Raw genomic sequence first — 21,258 nt, 5'->3', positions numbered from 1 at the left:
AATTTTAGAATAAGGCAATAACGTAACAAAATGTGGAAAAAGTCAAGTCTGAATACTTGCCGAATGCACTGTATATTAAATATAGGATAAGGCATAAAGAATGCCAAGAAAAACACATTGTGGTGTCAGTTACACATTTCATAATGTACTGGGACCACACCCTCAAACAAGGTTTTAAACCTAAAGGATCTACGCTTGCTACTTGTGTTTTACAAAAAAAGTGCCATTACAGTGGGACTGAAAATATGCAATATTTTGTACATGATAAGCACCTTATTTTATTCTACACCTTTTCTGGTAAGCATTGCAAACCAAAGAAATACTAGATTTAACTTAATTGCACATTTATGGAAAGGTTATATGAACACAAATTGCTTTTTCCAAAGACCCCAAACCATTTCTCAAATAGTGGTGATCAACATTTGCTCCTGGATACACACTGCTGCCAACATGGTTGAAGCAACCAACTGGATGTTGACAAGTTTGAACACTGAAACTTGTGTCCATGACACATTAACAGAAATACAATAACCACTCAAATATAGACAGAAATAAATACTTTGTATTATAAATATAAGTACGCTAACTGTTCACAACACGATAATTCTACACGTTTGACTTTAGCCGGACTGACACGCAAACAAACTCAGCAAAGAAAAAGAAAAAAAAAGAAACGTCCCCTTTTCAGCATCCTGTCTTTCAAAGATAATTCGTAAAATCCCAATAACTTTACAGATCTTCATTGTAAAGTGTCATTGTACTGTTTCCCAAGCTTGTTCAATGAACCATAAACAATTAATGAACATGCACCTGTGGAACGGTCGTTAAGACACTAACAGCTTACAGACAGTAGACAATTAAGGTCATAGTTAAGAAAACTTAGGACACTAAAGAGGCCTTTCTACGGACTCTGAAAAACACAAAAAAATAGATGCCCAGGGTCCCTGCTCATCTGCGTGAACGTGCCTTAGGCATGAGGACTGCAGATGTGGCCAGGGCAATAAACTGCAAAGTCCGTACTACGAGACGCCTAAGACAGCGCTACATGGAGACAGGACGGACAGCTGATCATACTCGCAGTGGCAGACCACGTGTAACACCTGCACAGGATCGGTACATCCGAACATAACACCTGCGGTACAGGTACAGGATGGCAACAACAACTGCCTGAGTTACACCAGGAATGCACAATCCCTCCATCCGTGCTCAGACTGTCCGCAATAGGCTGAGAGAGGCTGGACTGAGAGCTTGTAAGCCAGTTGTAAGGCAGGTCCTCACCAGACATCACCGGCAGCAACGTTGCCTATGGGCCTGTACTCTGGAGCGGGATCGATTTGGAGGTGGAGGGTCCGTCATGGCCCGGGGCGGTGTGTCACAGCATTACCGGACTGAGCTTGTTGTCATTGCAGGCAATCTCAACACTGTGCCTTACAGGGAAGACATCCTCCTCCCTCATGTGGTACCCTTCCTGCGGGCCCATCCTGACATGACCCTCCAGCATGACAATGCCACCAGCTCGTTCCGTGCGTGATTTCCTGCAAGACAGGAATGTCAGTGTTCTGCAATGGCCAGCGAAGAGCCCGGATCTCAATCCCATTGAGCACGTCTGGGCCCTGTTGGATCGGAGGTGAGGGCTAGGGCCATTCCCCCCAGACATGTCTGGGAACTTGCAGGTGCCTTGGTGGAAGAGTGGGTAAACATCTCACAGCAAGAACTGCAAATCCGGTGCAGTCCATGAGGAGATGACCTGCAGTACTTAATGCAGCTGGTGGCCACAGCAGATACTGACTGTTAGTTTTGACCCCCCTTTGTTCAGGAACACATTATTCAATTTCTGTTAACCACATGTCTGTGGAGCTTGTTCAGTTTATGTTTCAGTTGTTGAATCTTGTTATGTTCATACAAATATTTACAGATGTTATGTTTGCTGAAAATAACCATAGTTGACAGTGAGAGGACGTTTCATTTTTTGCTGAGTTTTCCTCTGAAAGTTTGAGAAGTCAAAAGCATGTGTTTCGTATTGTAAAGGGTTTGCAAAATTTCTCAAAAATTGTCAAGGGTGATTATGGACAAGAAAAGCTACAATTCTTATTTGAACAAGACATGGGTGAGAAATGGCACCTGTAAAAATAAAGTAATGCCCAATTCAGACATGGATAATTATCTACAATGCTTTGCACATCAGACATTTTAATGTGGCAAAACCACAGTGCTGGCAAGACCACTGTCCTTGGCTAATGCATTCCTACCTGTGTTGGAGTCGCACCAATTGAGAATGGAATTACAGATTGAGGAATTCCCTTAAATGCTACATAGGATATTTCTTAAGAGTCAAGGTAACATTCATAGAAAATGATATATCAAAGTACACAGAAAAATTTAAAATAAGTCAAAAGAACAGGAATAAATAATTAAAATCTGCCCCCCCAAAAAATTAGCATACAAATGTCACTCAAAGGGTGTACCCAAATATCACCATCACTAAAACCATTTGATTACCACCAACTTGATTACATGATTTCAGTAAATACCTTTGATATCATCCTCTGGGTAAGACTAGGAGGTCATGCTTATTGAAGCCACATCAGAAATGGTCACTTTTCTCTAACCTATGGCAAAATATTGAGAACAGCCCTCACTTTTGATAAGCTGGTTAGAGAATTGAACCGACGGAGGCACTGAACACAGTAATAGATAGCGAGAGGAAATTACAATTTCAGAACAGCACTTTTCTCATAAAAATATGAGTCATTGTATAAATCAATCTCAAATGCAGGAACTGGGCTGAAACAGTTACGTCGGTTCACTTTGGTTGGGAAATTGACTGTCTACCTTGTGAGGACATTGATACAGTCAGTATGGAAGGAGGTCCAATAGTTCTCACTCCTATAGCGTTAAACGATTCAATGACAATGTGCACTCCATGCGAAAATAATCCTATAAAGATTTGACAGACACAGTCACCTGTGCCCACCTGGGAAGTTTAACAATGCCACAATCCCTGCTAGAGATAAGAAATCCTTCGACCACTCCAAAAGTGTATGACCAAAGCATAATCATAAAAATGAAATGTTTGTGAGGCAGCTTTGAAGAATTCAACATCAAGAGTAAACGCTGTCTCTACTGGGGCTTTGTGGAACACGCCACTTTACAATTACCGATAGGGGTCCAGTGAATGGGGAGAATAATATAATAAGCATTTGACACAGAGTCCTGACTCAGAGAAAAGAGCCCATGTCCAGGTCCATAAAACTGTTAGTATCCATGCCGAAGGAGGACTCGTAGTCCTGGCCACCACTCTGGTGCATCTTCTGGTGGTGGCGCAGGTTTGACTTGCTGGAGAAGCGCTTTTCGCACAGCAGGCAGGAGAAGGGCTTCTCTTTGGTGTGGATCCTCCGGTGGCAGGTGAGCTGGGTGGACACGCGGAAGGCCTTGCCGCACTCCAGGCACTGGTAGCGCTTGGGCTCCGTGTGGATGCGCCGGTGGTTCTTCAGCGCCATCAGGTTGGTGAACTCCTTCTGGCACACGGAGCAGAAGAAGGCGCCGGTCTTGTGACTGTTCTTGTGGTTGAGGAGGGAACCTGCATGGCGGTAGGTGCGGCCGCAGTGCTCACACACGTGGCTCTTCTCCCCTATACAGGGCACCTCGTTGCTCTCCTGCTGGTTGGGCATGCCATCGTGCATGTGGGCAAACGCCGGGACCAGCTTGGGGATGCCTTGGAGCTCCATGGTTTGGTCTAGTCCCGATTCCCAGCTTAGGTCATCCTCCATTTGCATGTTGTGTTGTTGATAATGCCCTTGGGCCCGGTGGTGCAGTTCCTGGTGTTGTTGGTACCTGGCTGGGTTGGGGAAGCTCTGATGGCAGGGGCTGCAGACCAGGGTGCGGTCCTTGGAGTGCACCTCCATGTGGTTCTGCAGGTGCGAGATGAGACAGAAGGTCTTGCCACAGTCTGGACAGCAGTGGCGCTTCATCTGGGAGTGGATCTGGAGGGCGAGGAGGTCAGGGAAAGTCTGGAGGCACAAGGTACAGTGGTGGAGGTTTTCTGAGTGCGTCTTTTTATGGTTGAGCAGGGAGCCAGCATGGTGGTATGAGCGTCCACAGAGGTCACACCTGCAGCAGAGCGATTCATTAAAATCGCTGTTTATGAAAATTATTTAAATTGGGCATAAAGTGGCTTTTTCTTACTATACCAAAGGTCCACCTTCTAACAAGATAATCTCAGGCGTATCTTTACTAATAGAATTTAACTATGAGGAAATAATTACACAGATTTACCCTAACACTAAACATAGCCATTAACACAAGAACTGCTAAAGTAGTCATTTGGACTGCTCATGAATAGAAAAAGTCTTACTTAGCCATTTTTAAAGTCACCCCTCCCTCAGTCCTTAAAAAGTCATAAATACAATGTCGTTGTTACAATCAATAGCACAAACAGAACTGGACTTATAACCAGTTTTAGGAGGGCATGTATTTTTTTTGTTTATGGTTTCCCCCCAGTTACGGCTCCTCGTCCCGACAGTAGGGCCTGTTCCCCTCCTCCTGACAATTAAAGGTGCCCTGCCCAGTTGATAATCACCCTGATAATTGCCTCAAAACTGAACCTAAGCAAATCAAAATCCAATTTTAATTTGTCACATACACAGGGTTAGCAAAGGTTATTGCGAGTGTAGAGAAATGTTTGTGCTTCTAGATCCGACAGTGCAGCAGTATCTAACAGGTAATATCTAACAATTCCACAACAAAACCTAATACACACAATCTAGTAAAGGAATGGGATGAGAATATAATAAGTATAAAATATATGGATGAGCAGTGACAGGGCTGCATAGGCAAGATGCAATAGATGATATAAAATACATATGAGATGAGTAATGCGAGATATGTAAACATTCTTAAAGTAGCATTATTAAAGTGACTAGTGTTCCATTTATTAAAGTAGCCAAATGATATCAAGTCTGTAGGTAGGCAGCTGCCTATCTGTGCTGGTGGTGACTGTTTAACAATCTGATAGCCTTGAGATAGAAGCTGTTTTTCAATCTCTGTCCCAGCTTTGATGCACCTGTACTGACCTTCAGGGTGGAAGCGGGGTGAACGGGTAGTGGCTCAGGTGGTTATTGTCCTTGATCTTTTTTCCTTTCACACATCTACAGTGCCTTCAGGAAGTATTCAGCGCTCGACTTATTCCACACTGTTGTGTTAAAGCCTGAATTCAAAATGGATTAAATAGATTTTTGTCTCCCTCACCCATCTACACACAATACCCCATAATGACAAAATGGAAATATATATATTTTTTTGTGTGCAAATTTATTGAAAATAAAATATGGCATCCCGAGTGGCGCAGTGGTCTAAGGCTAGCTGTGCCACTAGAGATTCTGGGTTAGAGTCCAGGCCCCGTTCCAGCCGGGAGACCCATGGGGCAGCTCACAATTGGCCCAGCATCGTCCGGGTTAGGGAAGGGCTTTGCCGGCAGGGATGTCCATGTCCCATCGCGCACTAGCGACTCCTGTGGCGGGCCGGGCACAGTGCACGCTGACACAGTCACCGGGTGTACTGCGTTTCCTCCGACACATTGGTGCAGCTGGCTTCCGGGTTAAGTGGGCATTGTGTGAAGAAGCAGTGCGGCTTGGTTGGGTTGTGTTTTGGAGGACGCACGGCTCTCGACCTTCGCCTCTCCCGAGTCCGTACGGGAGTAACAGCAATGAGACAAGACTAACTACCAATTGGATACCATACATCTTTTTTTAAATAAAATGTGAAATAAGAAAATAAATATATTTACACATGTATTCACACTTATTTGGAGTCCACTTGTGGCCAATTAAATTCTTTAAACATGATTTTTTTTAAAGAAACACCTGTCTATATAAGGTCCCACATCTGACAATGCACGTCAGAGCATAAACAGAAGTCCAAGGAACTGTCTGTAGATCTCTGAGATCGTGTGCCTCATCACAATTCTATATCTGAAGAAGGATATAAACTTGAAAGTTTCCAAGAGGACAGTGGTCTCCATCATTGGTAAACTGAAAAAAATATGGAACCATCCAGACTCTGCCCAGAGCTGACCGTCCAACCAAACTGAGCAAGAAGGTCATTGGTCAGGGAGGTGACCAAGAACCCAATGACCACTCTGATAGATCTACAGAGTTCCTTGGCTAGGATGGGAGAACCTGCTTGACAATAGTCTCTATAGCACTTCACCAATCTGGGCTTTATGGGAGAGTGGCCAGACAGAAGCCACTCCTGAGAAAAAGGCACATGATAGCATGCCTGGAGTTTGTAAAAAGGCATGTGAAAGACTAAGGCAAAAGATTCTGTGGTCTGATGAGACTAAAATGGTGGAGGCAGCATCATGCTATGGGGATGCTTTTCAGCAGCAGTGACTGAGAGACTGGTCAAGAGACAAGGAACAATGAATGGAGCCGAATACAGGCAATTCCTTAATGAGAACCTGCTCCAGAGTGTAAATGACCTTAGACTACAGTGAATATTTATGTTCCAAAAGGATAATGACCCCAAGCATACAGCCAAAGTAATGCTGGAATGGCTTCAGAACAATAATGTGAAAGCCCTTGAGCGGCCCAGCCAAAGCCCCGACTTGAATTGCATTGAAAATCTGTGGAAAGACTTGAAGATTGCTGGTCACCGCCGCTCCGCATCCAACTTAACAGAGCTTGAGAAAATCTGCAAGGAAGAACGGGATAAAATCCCGAAATCCAGATGGGGTACGTCTATCAGCTCTGCACAAGTTGACTAAAAACTGTAATCGCCACCAAAGGTGCTTCTACAAGGTATTGACCCAGGGGTGTGAATACTTATGCAAATTAGATATTTCTGTATTTATTTTTCAATAAATTAGCAAATATTTTAAAATCAAATAAAAATGTTCACTTTGTCATTATGGGGTAGTGTGTGTAAATGGGTGAGAGAAAAAATATATTTAATCAATTTTGAATACAGGCTGTAACAACAAAAATGTGGAATAAGGGGTATGAATATTTTATGAAGGCACTGTAACAGATGAAATATGATAGGGAGAATGGGTGAGTTGAGCGAGGGGAAGTGAAAGATGCATAATAATGTAATCAATTGTGAATGAAGAACAGGGCGGGCCATTCTATTGTATTGATCTATTCTAATCTCAAATTGGTACGTAGCCTATATCAGTCCACTGATTCCAAGCACTTGTCAGTCTACTCTGGCCTACAGTGAGAGCGTGCGTAATTTACAGTGGCAAGAAGACCAAGACAAATGGATGCACATGCTGAGTTAGCGTTGCTACATAATCAGAAATGAATCATGACATCTCTGATGATTATTCTTCTGATTCTGAGCCTCAGCCTGAACCTACACACCGGGGGCCTAAGCGCCAGAACGGTGCCCACTCAGCGGGTGCCCGCCCGCCCTACCACCAAACGAAACAGTGAGACGGGAAGGGATGGCTCCGCTTGGATATAACAAGCCGGTGACAATGCTGCGGGCAGATTATCAGCACAAAATGTCACAGAGAAAGCAGGCCCTACATATCAAGTGTAAAACAGCAGCAACGCACTCACTAGCTTTAGTTTATGTCACATGGACATGCTCCAACTGATACAACTATGTAAGCAGCTAGCTGACAACTTACTATTTGTTACTGCCGTCATAGACACATTGATTATAATGCCACTATTTATTTTGTGTTGATTTTCACTATTTAATGAAGCACACTTGGGGGCTTATGATGTTCAGACTTCTGATGTTTTCATCATATGACCGTGCGTCTTGGTGACCGTGCGTCTTGGTGACCGTGCGTCTTGGTGACCGTGCGTCTTGGTGACCGGGGTATTTATTCATTTTGTTATGAAAATAAGCCGTTACCGCATTCCAACACATCTACTTTCTGTTTCATAGTTGTAACAAAGGGCACTCCACAGATAACATTCATTGAACAATTGAATTTGTTTTTTTACATATAGCCTACAGTAACAAACAAAGGAAAATGCTATCCTGTTATTTAAAATATATGTTACCTAAGACCTTCATAAACAAAACCAAATTATTATTTTTGCAATAGTATATGACATTTATTAATAACATTGCAATCAGAATGACTGCTCATTAGCCCGGGGTGGGGGGGGCAGAGGTTCTAGTGTTAAAGCCATGAAAACAGAAGGCAAAAAAAAAAAAAAAGTGATCATTCTAAGAAGATCTATGAATAAGAATCATGCCTTACATAATGAGCTGATTGTGAAACAAGTAACTCACGTGAAGCACTTGTCTCCACTCTCTCTGTGATAGCCGTCACAAGCTCTAGCCGAGTCATCCTGACCCAACCGGCAGCGGTGCCTCTTCAGCCCAGACTTGCCCTGGAAGGTCTTGCCACATTCTGGGCAGCTGAAGTGGTTGGCCACCCTGGTGTGGACCTTCTGGTGGTTATGAAGGATACTGGCCAACCGAAACGCCTTCCCGCAGGTCAGGCAGACATGCTTCTTCTTCTGTGTGTGGATTCGTGTGTGGTTGCGTAACGCCATGGGGTTAGAAAAGGGCTTGGAGCAGAAAGTGCAGCTGAAGTGGCCAGACTTATGAGTGTTTTTATGATTCAGGAGACTGCCTGCGTGGCGGTAGCTGCGATTGCAGATGATGCAGGTGAATGGTCGCTCCTCCCTTTTCAAGGACATACTCGTTTGTCCATCACTGCCCTCTGATGAGTTTGCCAGTGACCCACAGGTATGGGCTGTCCGTTGGTCAGCAGATATAAATGTCTGTCTGCACTGCTTACATTTAACGTTTCTTGCTCGTCTGCGACCTCTTCCCCTGACCCCTCCTGGCATATCCTTTCTGAGATGTGCGCAAATATGGCTAGACAACTGCTTCTTTCCCCTAAAGGCCTTACCACACTCTTGACAATTGTGCTTTTTAACTGAGAAGTGGATGCGCAGGTGGTTCTTCATAGCCAGCTGGTTGGAGTAGGTGTTGTTACAAACAGAGCAGTAGTATTCACCGGTCTTGTGAGAGTTCTTGTGATTGACCAGACTTCCTGCGTGTCGATACGTTCGCCCACATTGGTCACAGGGGTAGGGGCGAGGGTCGCCTGCTTCCACTGATTTGACTCGAGTCTGAGCCCCCTCCTCCACACTGGGATTATTTCTGTTGGCGGTTGGCCTACCACCACCCTTTTTGTGGGTGGTGGCGGCTTGATTGACAGGTGCATTAAGCAAGCGCATTCCTCCCTCTGACCTCATGCCATTCATCTGCATGACGGCTTGAATCTGGTTGTTGAGCTCGTGTATTTTGGCACGGTTCACCTTGTGAAATCTTAGGTGGTTCAATAGTTGCTTCTGTATCTTGAATGCCTTCCCACATTCATTGCAAGTATGTCTAAAAGAGGGGACAAATAGAGAGGTTAATCCCGTGTTTACAAAGCTCAGAACAGTCGTGCATGAATGAAGTAATGACAAAACACATTACTGCAATGTAGACAGGTCTCTAAAGTGCCCCTAGATATTTTGCTTTGGGACCTGGGAGCACCTGTGCGACCCAGATAATAATTGTTGTAATGATAAGCTTCACTGTGCAGTTGTATCCGAGTGCCCTAGAGAGAGAAAAAAAACGAGCGCAGATTCGTTCAATCCAACGTCTACATATAATGAATATTAAAGAATGCATCAGTGATTTGTATTTCTTGCAACCTTCTGAAGACGCATCATAGGAATGCCTGGGACTACCACTTTGTGTAGCCGGTTAGCAATACCGAGGCTTTCCCCATTAAACCTTCCAAATTAAATGTTACCTGCAAAGTAGGCTTACCTGGCAGAATATATCATGCTGATTTGTATCAAATAGGGTGGTGTCTTGTTTTGCAAACTCTGCTATTAGGCCGTAGGCTGTCCATGTAAATAAGAATTTGTTGTTAACTGACTTGCCTAGTTAAATAAAAAATAAATATTGTGCATTCAGTACAACCACCACCAGCCAGACACCAGACACTGTGTGAAACAAAAGTAGTCTCCTGGTGTGGTTTAAGCATTGTTATGGACTTGGATGTTCTGTTGTTTTTCTACTATTATTATTATTATTTACATTTTAAAGTATGATTGAGTGAAAACCTGAAAATGTTTTTGTTTTTTTAATAACTGTAAATCCAAACCCTGGAAAAACAAACCCGAGAAAACTGTGTGTGTCTTTCAGTGTTATGGCGATAAACACTATTGGCTGGTAAGATTTTTTTCCATCTACCTGCCAAAGTGGCTGGTGGACCAAAAATATTGTTTTATATTTAAATATTGTCACAGGCATTTGTTTACACCAACAACCTGGTTACTTTACCAGTATATCTAAACATTTGGGGGCACAGAAAGAAAGGAAAAGGGATAGCTTCTTTAGAAGATCAATGATTATAGCAATGAATGAATGCATGATCTATTGCATGTCGCTCTTAAAAGAGACGATGTACAAATTTCAATGCAATGCATCTCAATAGGTAGTGCTTTAACACAATGAAGAAAACTAATATTCCACAAATGACTGCAATTTCAATGACATGTTAGCTTTTTATAATAAACATCTTCAAAAGTAGCTAGAATTAATATGCTATATCTCAATCAATTTTTAAAAAAGATGCATCTTCTGGTGCTCCTGGATTATATGTTGTGCTCCGAACTTGTGTTACCAATGAACATTTTCAATTTAGAGTATTGAATGTAGACAAAACCAATTGTACAAGCAGTATATCCTTGGATTAGTTTACAAGCACTGGGTAACTCTTAATTGAAAAATGTTAGCTGTTAGGGCACGGTAACAGTGCAATAACCTAAACCTTCAAATGTAATTTTACAATTAATTGCATCTCCCGCATGTTTAATACACTATAGTTTCTCTGTATATTTACTTGATATGTCAAATTACATGGATACTTATCAGTAGAATAGAATATTTCTCTGTTATCAATCAGGTTTAGAAATTACCTCTTAACATCAAAGTGGGTCCTCTGATGGTTCTTAAGGGCCAGTAGATTGTAGAAGCGCTTCTGGCAAACCATGCAGCGGAACACTCCAGTTTTGTGGGACTTTTTATGGTTGAGAAGGGAGCCAGCATGTCTGTATGCTCTTCCACACTGATCACACTTGTACTGGCGATCCCCATTGTTTAAATTGTCTTTCAGGTGTCCTAATTCTTTACCGTTGACAGAGCCACCCATTTCATTTTTTTCAACACCGTTTGCAGATTCACTTTTCCCATTTGTTGTACATTGATGGGTCTCAAGATTATGGTAACTGGTGCAAAATATGTCGCAATTTCCATAGATGCTGCTGTCCGCCTCCTCTTTGTGCCTAGTTCCATTACTATTGTCCATATGCATGTGTTTAGCATCATCTGCCTGTGCTTTATTGTGTATGAGCTGATGGGAAAGCATGTCCTGCTTCTTGGCAAAACTCTCTCCGCAAGTACTGCAGATCATCAGACCCCCATCCATCTGATGTCTCTTTCCAGGGTCCTCTTCTTTTTCAGCCTCTAGGGAGGACATGGAGGAGGGGCCGGAGCTTGTAGGAGTACCATGGGATTGCGTGTGGCCACGAAGATGACTCCTCAGAGCCCTCATGCTTGTGTAGCGGTTCCCACATGCTGAGCACTGATAGAGCTCTCCGTCATCATCCTTTTCATCCTCCTCTTTGCCATCACCATTTAACTGCTCCCCGTTCAAGCCTTCATGGAAGTCATGTTCACCACAGTACCTTTGTCTAGGGCTGCCATTCAGTACCTGGAACTCTACATGATCTCCTGGATTTCCCATGGTGCGTCGGCCATTAGTGTCCAAGAAGGTTAAGATACTGTCATAGTCATTTGACATGGCCTCTTGCTGCGGTTGTAGCAGGGGACATATGTGCAATTTGATTCCTGCGATGTCTGCAAATGTTTCGCCACAGTCTGCACACATGTGACTCTCCATCTGGCGTTCGTTGTGAGGTAGGTGCACAGTTCTGTCCTGGGGAAAGGCGGAGTCAAACTGCACATGGCATGATCCTCCAATGCCGTGTTCACTTGTGTTCTCCTGAGCGAGAGTCATCATATTGCTAGCATCTCCCTCCTGAGAGGAAAAGCAGGCCTGCTGGTTCTCCAGTGTTAGGGGCTCAGAAGAGAGCCAGTCTCCTTCAGAGCCGAGGCTAAAGGAGGACGGATGGGCCCTGTGGATGCGGACATGGCTGCGGAGGGCAGCCATGTGTGGGTAAGTCTTGCGGCAGATGGAACACTGGTAAATGCCTGTCTGATGAGAACGCTTGTGGTTGATGAGACTCCCGGCATGCCGGTAGCTTTTGCCACAGACCTGGCACTTGAAGCGGTGCTCACCGTTTTCTGTAACTGAGGACTTTTCTGCTTTACTTAGATCGTCAGCAGGAATCTCTGGATCCAAGATTAGGGTCTCTCCCTGAGTATTTAAGGTGGATTTGTTACCGGAGTAGTCAGAGTATATTTGAATATCATTGATCTGCTCCCCTTGATGATCCATCAATGGAGTATTGTTTAGAGGTGGTGAATAAAAGTTTGAGTCAGGAGAAGGAGTGACACTAAGGTCATAAGAGTCATGATGATCCTCAGATAAACCTTGATCGTGCCCAAAGGACATGGAGGAAGAATTATGCTTTTGGATGTGTTCCTGGAACTCATCATCATTAGGAAACATCACTTGACACAGGTGACAGAAATGCACTGGAGCATCCCTGTTCAGGGGTGAATACTGCTCTGGTGCTCTGCCTGCATAAGTGACTTCCAAGGAATGGGTGTCTGGCCCACTTTTGGACTTGTTGTGGGTTCTCTGGTGACTATGGAGGGCAGCAAGATTATTTAACTGCTTGAAACAGATAGGGATGTTTGAGTGCACTACCTGGTGAGACTTCTTATGATTGATCAGGCTTCCATGGTGTCTATATGACTTTTCGCACTGACCACATTTGAAAGGTCGATCCCCTGCTTCAAAGCCCAGGTTTTCACAATAATTTGCCGATAACCTTGGGATAACCTCTGCGTCCTCTTGGCTAAGGTTATTATCAGACACAATATCCATCCCCGTGTCTTGCTGGTCAGCCACCAACATCGACAGCTTTTCAAAGTCATCATGATCTTCAATTTCATCCCTATTCTCAATTGGAGAATATTCTGCAGTGGCCCTCCAACCGGCTCTCCTCTTTGATTGCCCAGAGAGATGGACCCTTTGATGGGTGGCCAGCTGAGTAGCTAGCCTAAAGGCCTTCCCACAGTCCATGCAGGAGTACTTCTTCTGTGATGTGTGGATGCGCAGATGGCTCTTCAGGGCCAGAGGGTTTGAGAGCTTCCTAGCACGTATTGGACAATGAAAAGAACCCAACTCGTGCGTTTTCTTGTGGTTAGCCAAGCTACCTGCATGCCTGTAGCATCGGCCACATTCATCGCATCTGAACTTGCGATCTTCTTCTTGCTGGTAGTGACTACCCATGTGTTCCAGAAGGCTTGGCATGTTGGAGCACACTATGCCACAGTGTTTGCAAGGGAAGCCTTTAGTCCTGCCAAGCTCTTGCATAGCCATTACAGGATAGTACTGTAAATATTTGAGCTAGATAATTGTGGGGGAAATACATCAGATTCCCAGCACCTCCATATCACAAGAGCTTACATTCATTGTACGGTCCAAATAGGAAGACTGCACAAGAATGGGATCAATTTAGTACCACTCCATTGAATATTAAATGTACTTTCTGTGGTAGAATGGATGCAGGTACAACATGAGTGCTGTGGAAAAAAAAATAGAGAACCGATTTGGTTAGTCGTAATCACTTGCAGTCAATGTATTATTTATTTATGGGATAATCGTGGACCATATGCCTACTAAACAATGGGTACAAACCTTAATGCCAAATATGGCTAATAAAAACTTTGCGTATATCTACATTTGGCGTTTAAAATTTGAAAACTCTGATCAAATATCGGTTTACTCTGTTTAGTCACATAATGCAACATGTTCCATTCATTATGGTGTACAGTGGCAGATATATTTTGCCCGATTCAAACTGAAGGTGGCTAGCTAACGTTATATTGTGTCACAATACCCTAGCCGCCTAAATATGTCAATAATGTGGGGAAACAACACCTCGGCCTAAACAACGTAAACATTTTTCTTATTGAATTCCATTAGTTACATTTCACATGTAACTTAAAAATACGCACCATTACGGAAACGTTATCCGTTGGTTTGCAAACAAGCCAATGCTGGATACAATAGCCGCTAGCTAACAAGTAACGGTTAGCATCATCATGTTTATTAACAAGCTAACGCTAGCTAAACAAACATTGCATAAAAAAATAACGTTACCCTGTCTTACCATCTGTTTGATTCTTGCGTCCAGACAAATATGTTCTGGAATGTCTAGTGTATGGTATTTAAATCCAGCACTATGTTTTTACTCACCACAAAGTTATTTATATTCCTAAAAGACCATACTTCCTGCTCGTTGCTAGGAAACAGGAAATGTGTACCACAAAATATATCCCTCTTCGTGGTTCTGTCATGAGCACATAACTGTGCGTTATCTATAAAACTATTTTCGTGGATTTGCTATGTAAAATTACAAGATGGCCTGCTACATAAAATGCATTTGAAAACACATATACAAGTACTAAAATAATGTCCATCCCCGTTACAGGTTTAGCTCATTCCAAATTAACAATAGTCCACGTTACGTGAAAATGCAAATGTGAGAAACGTTCAGCAAAACAGGAGCGTGCTATTTCATTCTTTCCTCTGTCTATAGTTCTTTCTAGTAAATCCATTCATGCGGTTCTCCGATGTCTTCTCACTAACTGTAAAGTGCACTACAGTCGGTAAAATATGAGCAAATCAATCAAGCGGTATTTTATGTTTGATACCGCAACGCAAGTTCTGCACTGTTGCACGTTCGAGAATAGCCTAGGCTACGGCATGGAAATGAGAAGAAATTGAAGTGAGTCCCAACACCGTGGGAAGTCGAGTCATGGGTAACTGCATACCGTGTGTATGGAAGTGGATTTATCAACATAAGTAGTTGTATGGAAAGTGAGTCAGCTAATTGGACAGATTTTTTTGTATTGGGCAGATTTGTTGACACTCAAGATCAAGTCGTGTCCCGGATAGTTTGGGACCGATAGGCAATTTTTATTTTCATTATAACATTGGAGGGAATTACGTTCCTAGCATTTGATTAACGTGTTTGCTGGCTTCAAATGCTAGCCAGTTAGCTAATATTTAGAAGAAAACATGTTTAACGAGTCACGCTAACCCATTTGCAATCCCTTCAGTGTTGCTTGCTAGCTAGCTAGCCAGCCAGAACATACATTACAGCAAATAATACACTCTTATAAATAAAAAATAAAAAGGTTATTCGGCTGTCCCCATAAGAGAACACTTTTCGGTTTCTGGTAGAACCCTCTGTGGAAAGGGAGCTACAATACATGGATCCCAAAAGGGTTCTACCTGGAAGCAAAAATGGTTCTCCTATGGGGACATTTCTTGGAGAGAATGTATAAGGAAGGTTATGATTATGAATGACACTAAACAACGACGGTAGAATTGTCACACAAACAATTAATCCAGGTGTATGGAGATGTATGCTCAATGCAAAATTAAAACCAAGTCATTGCAGCTGTGCCACAAAAATGGGAGGCAATTACTTAAGAGAAAGGAATTGCTTTGTCTGCCACCAATTAAAAATGGCTTAAAATGACTAATATAAATCGGAAAATGTAAATCAATTTTTATTTGTCACATACACATGGTTAGCAGATGTTAATGCGAGTGTGTATATATATGTTCTTTTTTGGTGTGTGTGTATGTACAGTGGGGAGAACAAGTATTTGATAACCTGCAAAATCGTCAGTGTTTCCTACTTACAAAGCATATATAAGTCTCATTTTTATCATAGGTACACTTCAACTATGAGAGACGGTATCCAAAACAAAAATCCAGAAAAATCACATTGTATGATTTAAGTAATTCATTTGCATTTTATTGCATGACATAAGTATTTGATCACCTACCAACCAGTAAGAATTCTGGTTCTCACAGACCTGTTAGTTTTTCTTTAAGAAGAAGATTTTTTTTGTGATCCAATATGAAATATAGTACATTTATCATAATTTGGTTGTAATCCAGAGAGGTAAAAAAAAAATCTAGCCACGACTCATCTGGATGACCCAGAGGAGGTATGGGAGATGGTCATGTGGTCTGATGAGACAAATAGAGCTTTTTGGTCTAAACTCCACTCGCCGTGTTTGGAGGAAGAAGAAGGATGAGTACAACCCCAAGAACACCATCCCAACCGTGAAGCATGGAGGTGGAAACATCATTCTTTGGGGATGCTTTTCTCCAAAGGGGACAGGACGACTGCACCGTATTGAGGGGAGGATGGATGGGGCCATGTATCGTGAGATCTTGGCCAACAACCTCCTTCCCTCCTTCCCTCAAGGAAGAGCATTGAAGATGGGTCGTGGCTGGGTTTTCCAGCATGACAACGACCCGAAACACATTGCCAGGGCAACTGGCTAAGAAGCATCTCAAGGTCCTGGAGTGGCCTAGCCTGTCTCCAGACCTGAACCCAATAGAAAATCTTTGGAGGGAGCTGAAAGTCCGTATTTCCCAGCGACAGCCCCGAAACCTGAAGGATCTGGAGAAGATCTGTATGGAGGAGTGGGCCAAAATCCATGCTGCAGTGTGTGCAAACCTGGTCAAGAACTACAGGATACATATGATTTCTGTAATTGCAAACAAAGGTTTCTGTATCAAATATTAAGTTCTGCTTTTCTGATGTGTCATACAATAAAATGCATATCAAACAATGTGATTTTCTGGATGTTTGTTTTAGATTCCATCTCACAGTTGAAGTGTACCTATGATTAAAAAAAAATTGACCTCTACATGCTTTGTAAGTAGGAAAACCTGCAAAATCAGCAGTGTATCAAATACTTGTTCTCTCCACTGTATGTGTGTTGAGGTCAGAAGTTTACATACACTTAGGTTGGAGTCATTAAAGCTAGTTTTTCAACCACGCCAAAACTATAGTTTCTTAACAAGAAATTAGTGGAAAGTCGGTTAGGACATATACTTTGTGCATGACACAAGTCATTTTTCCAACAATTGTTTACAGACAGATTATTTAATTTCTAATTCACTGTATCAGAATTCCAGTGGGTCAGAAGTTTACATACACTAAGTTGACTGTGCCTTTATACAGCTTGGAAAATTCCAGAAAATGTCATGGCTTTAGAAGCTTCTGATAGGCTAATTGACATAATTTGAGTAAATTGAAGGTGTACCTGTGGATGTATTTCAAGTCCTACCTTCAAACTCAGTGCCTCTTTGCTTGACATCATGGGAAAATCAAAAGAAATCAACCAAGACCTCAGGAAAAACAATTCTAGACCTCCACTAGTCTGGTTCATCCTTGGGAGCAATTTCCAAATGCCTGAAGGTACCACGTTCATCTGTACAAACAATCGTACGCAAGTAAACACCATGAGACCACACAGCCGTCATACCGCTCAGGATGGAGACGCGTTCTGTCTCCTAGAGATGAACATACTTTGGTTGCGAAAAGTGCAAATCAATCCCAGAACATTAGCAAAGGACCTTGTGAAGATGCTAGAGGAAACAGGTACAAAAATATCTATATCCACAGTAAAATGAGTCCTATATCAACCTAACCTGAAAGGCCGCTCAGCAAGGAAGAAGCCACTGCTCCAAAACCGCCATGAAAAATCTACGGTTTGCAACTGCACAGGGGGACAAAGCTCGTACTTTTTGGAGAAATGTCCTCTGGTCTGATGAAACAAAAATATAACTTTTTTGACATAATGACCATCGTTATGTTGAGGAAAAAGAGGTCTTGAAATCGCAACCAACTTTCTATGGCTTTTAAAAATAGCGATATTTGTGAGATTTATTTCCATTTCAAATAACTAAAGGTTGTAATCTGAATAATGGGAAAAGGCCTTTCTTGAACAGGGTGAGACATTCTTACTAATTTGCTAGAGAACCAGTTCGGATTTAAGTATACATTTTGTATGACTGAAGCCTTTAGTAAGAGGTCTAATGCTTTAATAATTTCTGCCTGCCGAATATATCTCATTATATAAAATAGGCCCGTTTAATTTTGTCTGGCTTGCCGTTCCAAATAAAATTGTTTTTTAAAATGTTCTCATCATTTAAAAAAACTGTTTGCTAGGTGCAGGCAAGACCATAAGCAAATAGGTAAACTGATATGACTAAAGAGTTTATAAGGGTGATTTTTTTCCCACAAATAGAAGGGTATTTACCTTTCCATATGGTAGCAAGATCTTATCCATTTTTGCTAACTCTCTATTAAAATGTATTGGAGTGAGAATGTATTTATTTTGGGATATGTATACCGAGTATATCACCATCAGTCCATTTTATTGGTAAACTATATGGTAATGTAAAAGTGGGATTTTTTTGTGATCCAATACAAAATCTAGTACATTTATCATAATTTGGTTGTAATCCAGAGGTTAGAAAAATTATCTAGATCCTCTGAGGCTGTGGAGGGATTCTAGTTGTGGATTTAAAAGAAAACATGAATCAGCGTACAATGACACCTTTTTGTATTTCTAATCCTTTAATATTATTGTTGGATCGGATTTTAATAGCTAACATTTTGATGGCCATAATTAATAGATATGCCGATAGTGGACAACCTTGTCTTACTCCTCTTGACAGTTTAAAACTTCTTGACTATTTTACACCTAGGGTTACTATACATGATTTTAACCCATTTTATAAAGAGATTCTCCAAAATTGAAATGTTCCAGGCATTTATATATAAACTCCAGTCGTACTTTATCAAAAGCCATTTCAAGTCCGCTATGAATAGCAGGCCTGGTTTCCCAGATTTTTCATAGTGTTCTATTGTTTCCAATACTTGCCTTATATTATCTCCAATGCGTCGTCCATGTAAAAAACCTGTCTGATTAGAATGAATAATGTCCGACAATACCTTTTTAATTCTATGCGCTATACATTTTTGCATCACACCACTGAAGTGTAAGGGGCCTCCAATTTTTGAAATTGACTGGACCTTTATATTTCCCACATGTATCCTGTTTCAGTAATAATGAACTCAGACCTTCTCGTTGAGTGTCTGATAATCTACCATTTACATAGGAGTGGTTAAATGCTTGACTTAAAGTCTTTAATTGCATCAAGAAGTTCCTCCTCTGTAATTTCACCTTCACATGAGTCTCTGTACAGCTTTTAATTTTACATTATTAATAGAAAAATCCATACAATTAGCTTCGGGTAGAGGGAAAGGAGATGGAGGAGACTGAAACAATATCTAATAGGGGTACGGGGGTAAGAAACATGGAAAAATAAAAGCCACCATCATTATTTCTGCATTTTGTGTGAATTGTTCTCTGCTTTTTGCAGATAAATTCATTAACACTTCAATTGTTTAACACCTCCCTAATTTGAAATGCAGGCTGCCCCCATGGTTTAACAATATCTCTCCCCCCAATTTGCATGTGAGCTTTTATCTATGTAGGCTACAGTACATTATTTTAGCCAGCTCCTGTTATTATTTTGAATGTGCATAAAACCCCCGCCATGTAGGTTAAATGCCCATCATGGAACTAGAGAAGATGTGACACTGGTATTTAGAAATATTTCAATTATGTTCCTGTAACAACTTCTTCTTTCTGTTTCATTTGATTAAAAAAAAAAAAAACCTTTGTAAGCCACCCTTACCATACTATAACAAAAGCTGGTTTAACAACAATGCATTTGGTGTCTTTCTTATCCTGGCCATGCATTACCCACGTAGCCTATCCATAACATATTTCTAAATGGTCTACTTGTGAGGCTTCTGCAATCATGCTTTTGCATTATTCACAATTCACATATGCACTGCAGGTAGGCCTTGGCCTACTCCATTCGGCTTGTATCCATTTCCAAAGAGCACCTCTATTCCGGTTACCAAAGAAGCGCTCCTACAAACATATTCAAAATGTTCAGGCCAAATCAATGGTTGGCATGGGTTATATCTTGCTTTTTGAGAATGTGCCTCACGCATACAATACCATTTACAGGAGCCTAGTATTTTCTATTTGAGGAGAAGTGCGATGCATAAAGGCCTAATTGAAGCCAACTACTAAAATGTCCAAACATAGAGCAAACACTGTTTTTTTTTTGTTGTTACTGTTGCTCTCACTCTTTACTGTAGCCTATGCCATTTAATAAACTGCAGTGTCAATCCACAATGGATTAGGATGAGAATTTTCCAACGCACGACCATCATTAACTGATAGAACTTGAGACAAACACATGCAATATTAAGCCATGGAAGGCTTTGATATGCCAGTGAATGGCTAAGTCCTCATCACACCTACAACTTGTTAATTCATACAAACCCAGCTGTTTTGTGCCACCGCCCTGCCAGCTATTGCGCTCATAATATTTCTGACACTTACGGACCTCTGAAGCTGCCGCAATGCTTAGATTCACCATTGCATTAGGTTTGTTATAATAGAACCCAAGTTGACAAATGTCCATGTACTGCAAAACTGACCAGCCAAGACACACAGGCACACACAAATAAAAAAACAGACCTTGTTCACTAATGTGAATCCTGCTGTCAGTCTCACTCACTAATTAGTCACTCACAAGGGCTCTCTTTATCAGTTTCCTCTGCATCTCCCACTCTCCTGGTGTCCCGGAAGCGGCCCGACAGCTAAAATGGCGCTGGCCTGGGATGACTTGAGCTGAATGATGGCCAGAAAGAGCGAGAAAGGGGACCACTGAGCTGAGAGAGAGAGGAGAGTTACAGCTTTACTATTATGACAAACAACATGGTGGTTCTCATCATCATTCTCCTTATCACATTGCTTTAGTCCCTCCAAAAACGGGATTGTGATGTTTAAAATGTTCTTTGACTTTAACCAAGGCTGATGGTCTAGTCTTTCTGGTAGACAAACTACCAACAAAAAGGTATTTTGAACATACTTCCAGAACTCATGACATGTATCACATTATTGCCTGTCTGCAATCAGTACTCTGATGCAGTGTGCTCGTCCTTCTGTCTGTACCTCAGCTGTAGCTGGACAGATACACAGCCACCTTCCAATGGGGCTGTCACTAAATATCAGCGAAAGATAGTTAAAGGTTCATCCTCTGGTGAATCTGGTACACAATCCCTTAATTCTTTGACTTCCTCCTCATCATCCCCCTGTTCCCACCCACTCCCTGTGAATCGTGTT

At 41.9% G+C, this 21,258-nt stretch overlaps 1 protein-coding gene across 2 annotated transcripts; it reads right to left on the bottom strand.

Moving 5' to 3' along the window:
• Positions 1 to 1,816: 1,816 nt before the first annotated feature.
• LOC109870401 (zinc finger protein 646-like) lies at positions 1,817 to 14,538 on the bottom strand. 2 transcript variants are annotated; one of them, XM_020460892.2, is made up of 4 exons: positions 14,340 to 14,538; positions 10,953 to 13,749; positions 8,254 to 9,366; positions 1,817 to 4,110 (listed from the first exon to the last, which is right to left on the bottom strand). In XM_020460892.2, exons 2-4 carry the CDS (start codon positions 13,544 to 13,546, stop codon positions 3,219 to 3,221), a joined length of 4,599 nt encoding a protein of 1,532 aa, XP_020316481.1. In that variant the 5' UTR covers positions 13,547 to 13,749; positions 14,340 to 14,538; the 3' UTR covers positions 1,817 to 3,218. The 2 variants fall into 2 exon arrangements, with proteins under 2 accessions (XP_020316481.1, XP_031660382.1); XM_031804522.1 differs by having other exon boundaries at positions 1,947 to 4,110; positions 14,426 to 14,535.
• Positions 14,539 to 21,258: the final 6,720 nt, after the last annotated feature.

Source organism: Oncorhynchus kisutch, linkage group LG25 (assembly GCF_002021735.2).
Source record: "Oncorhynchus kisutch isolate 150728-3 linkage group LG25, Okis_V2, whole genome shotgun sequence".
Classification (NCBI taxonomy): domain Eukaryota; kingdom Metazoa; phylum Chordata; class Actinopteri; order Salmoniformes; family Salmonidae; genus Oncorhynchus; species Oncorhynchus kisutch.
Note: the sequence above shows the minus strand (reverse complement) of the source record. Positions and strands in the feature narration are given on the sequence as shown.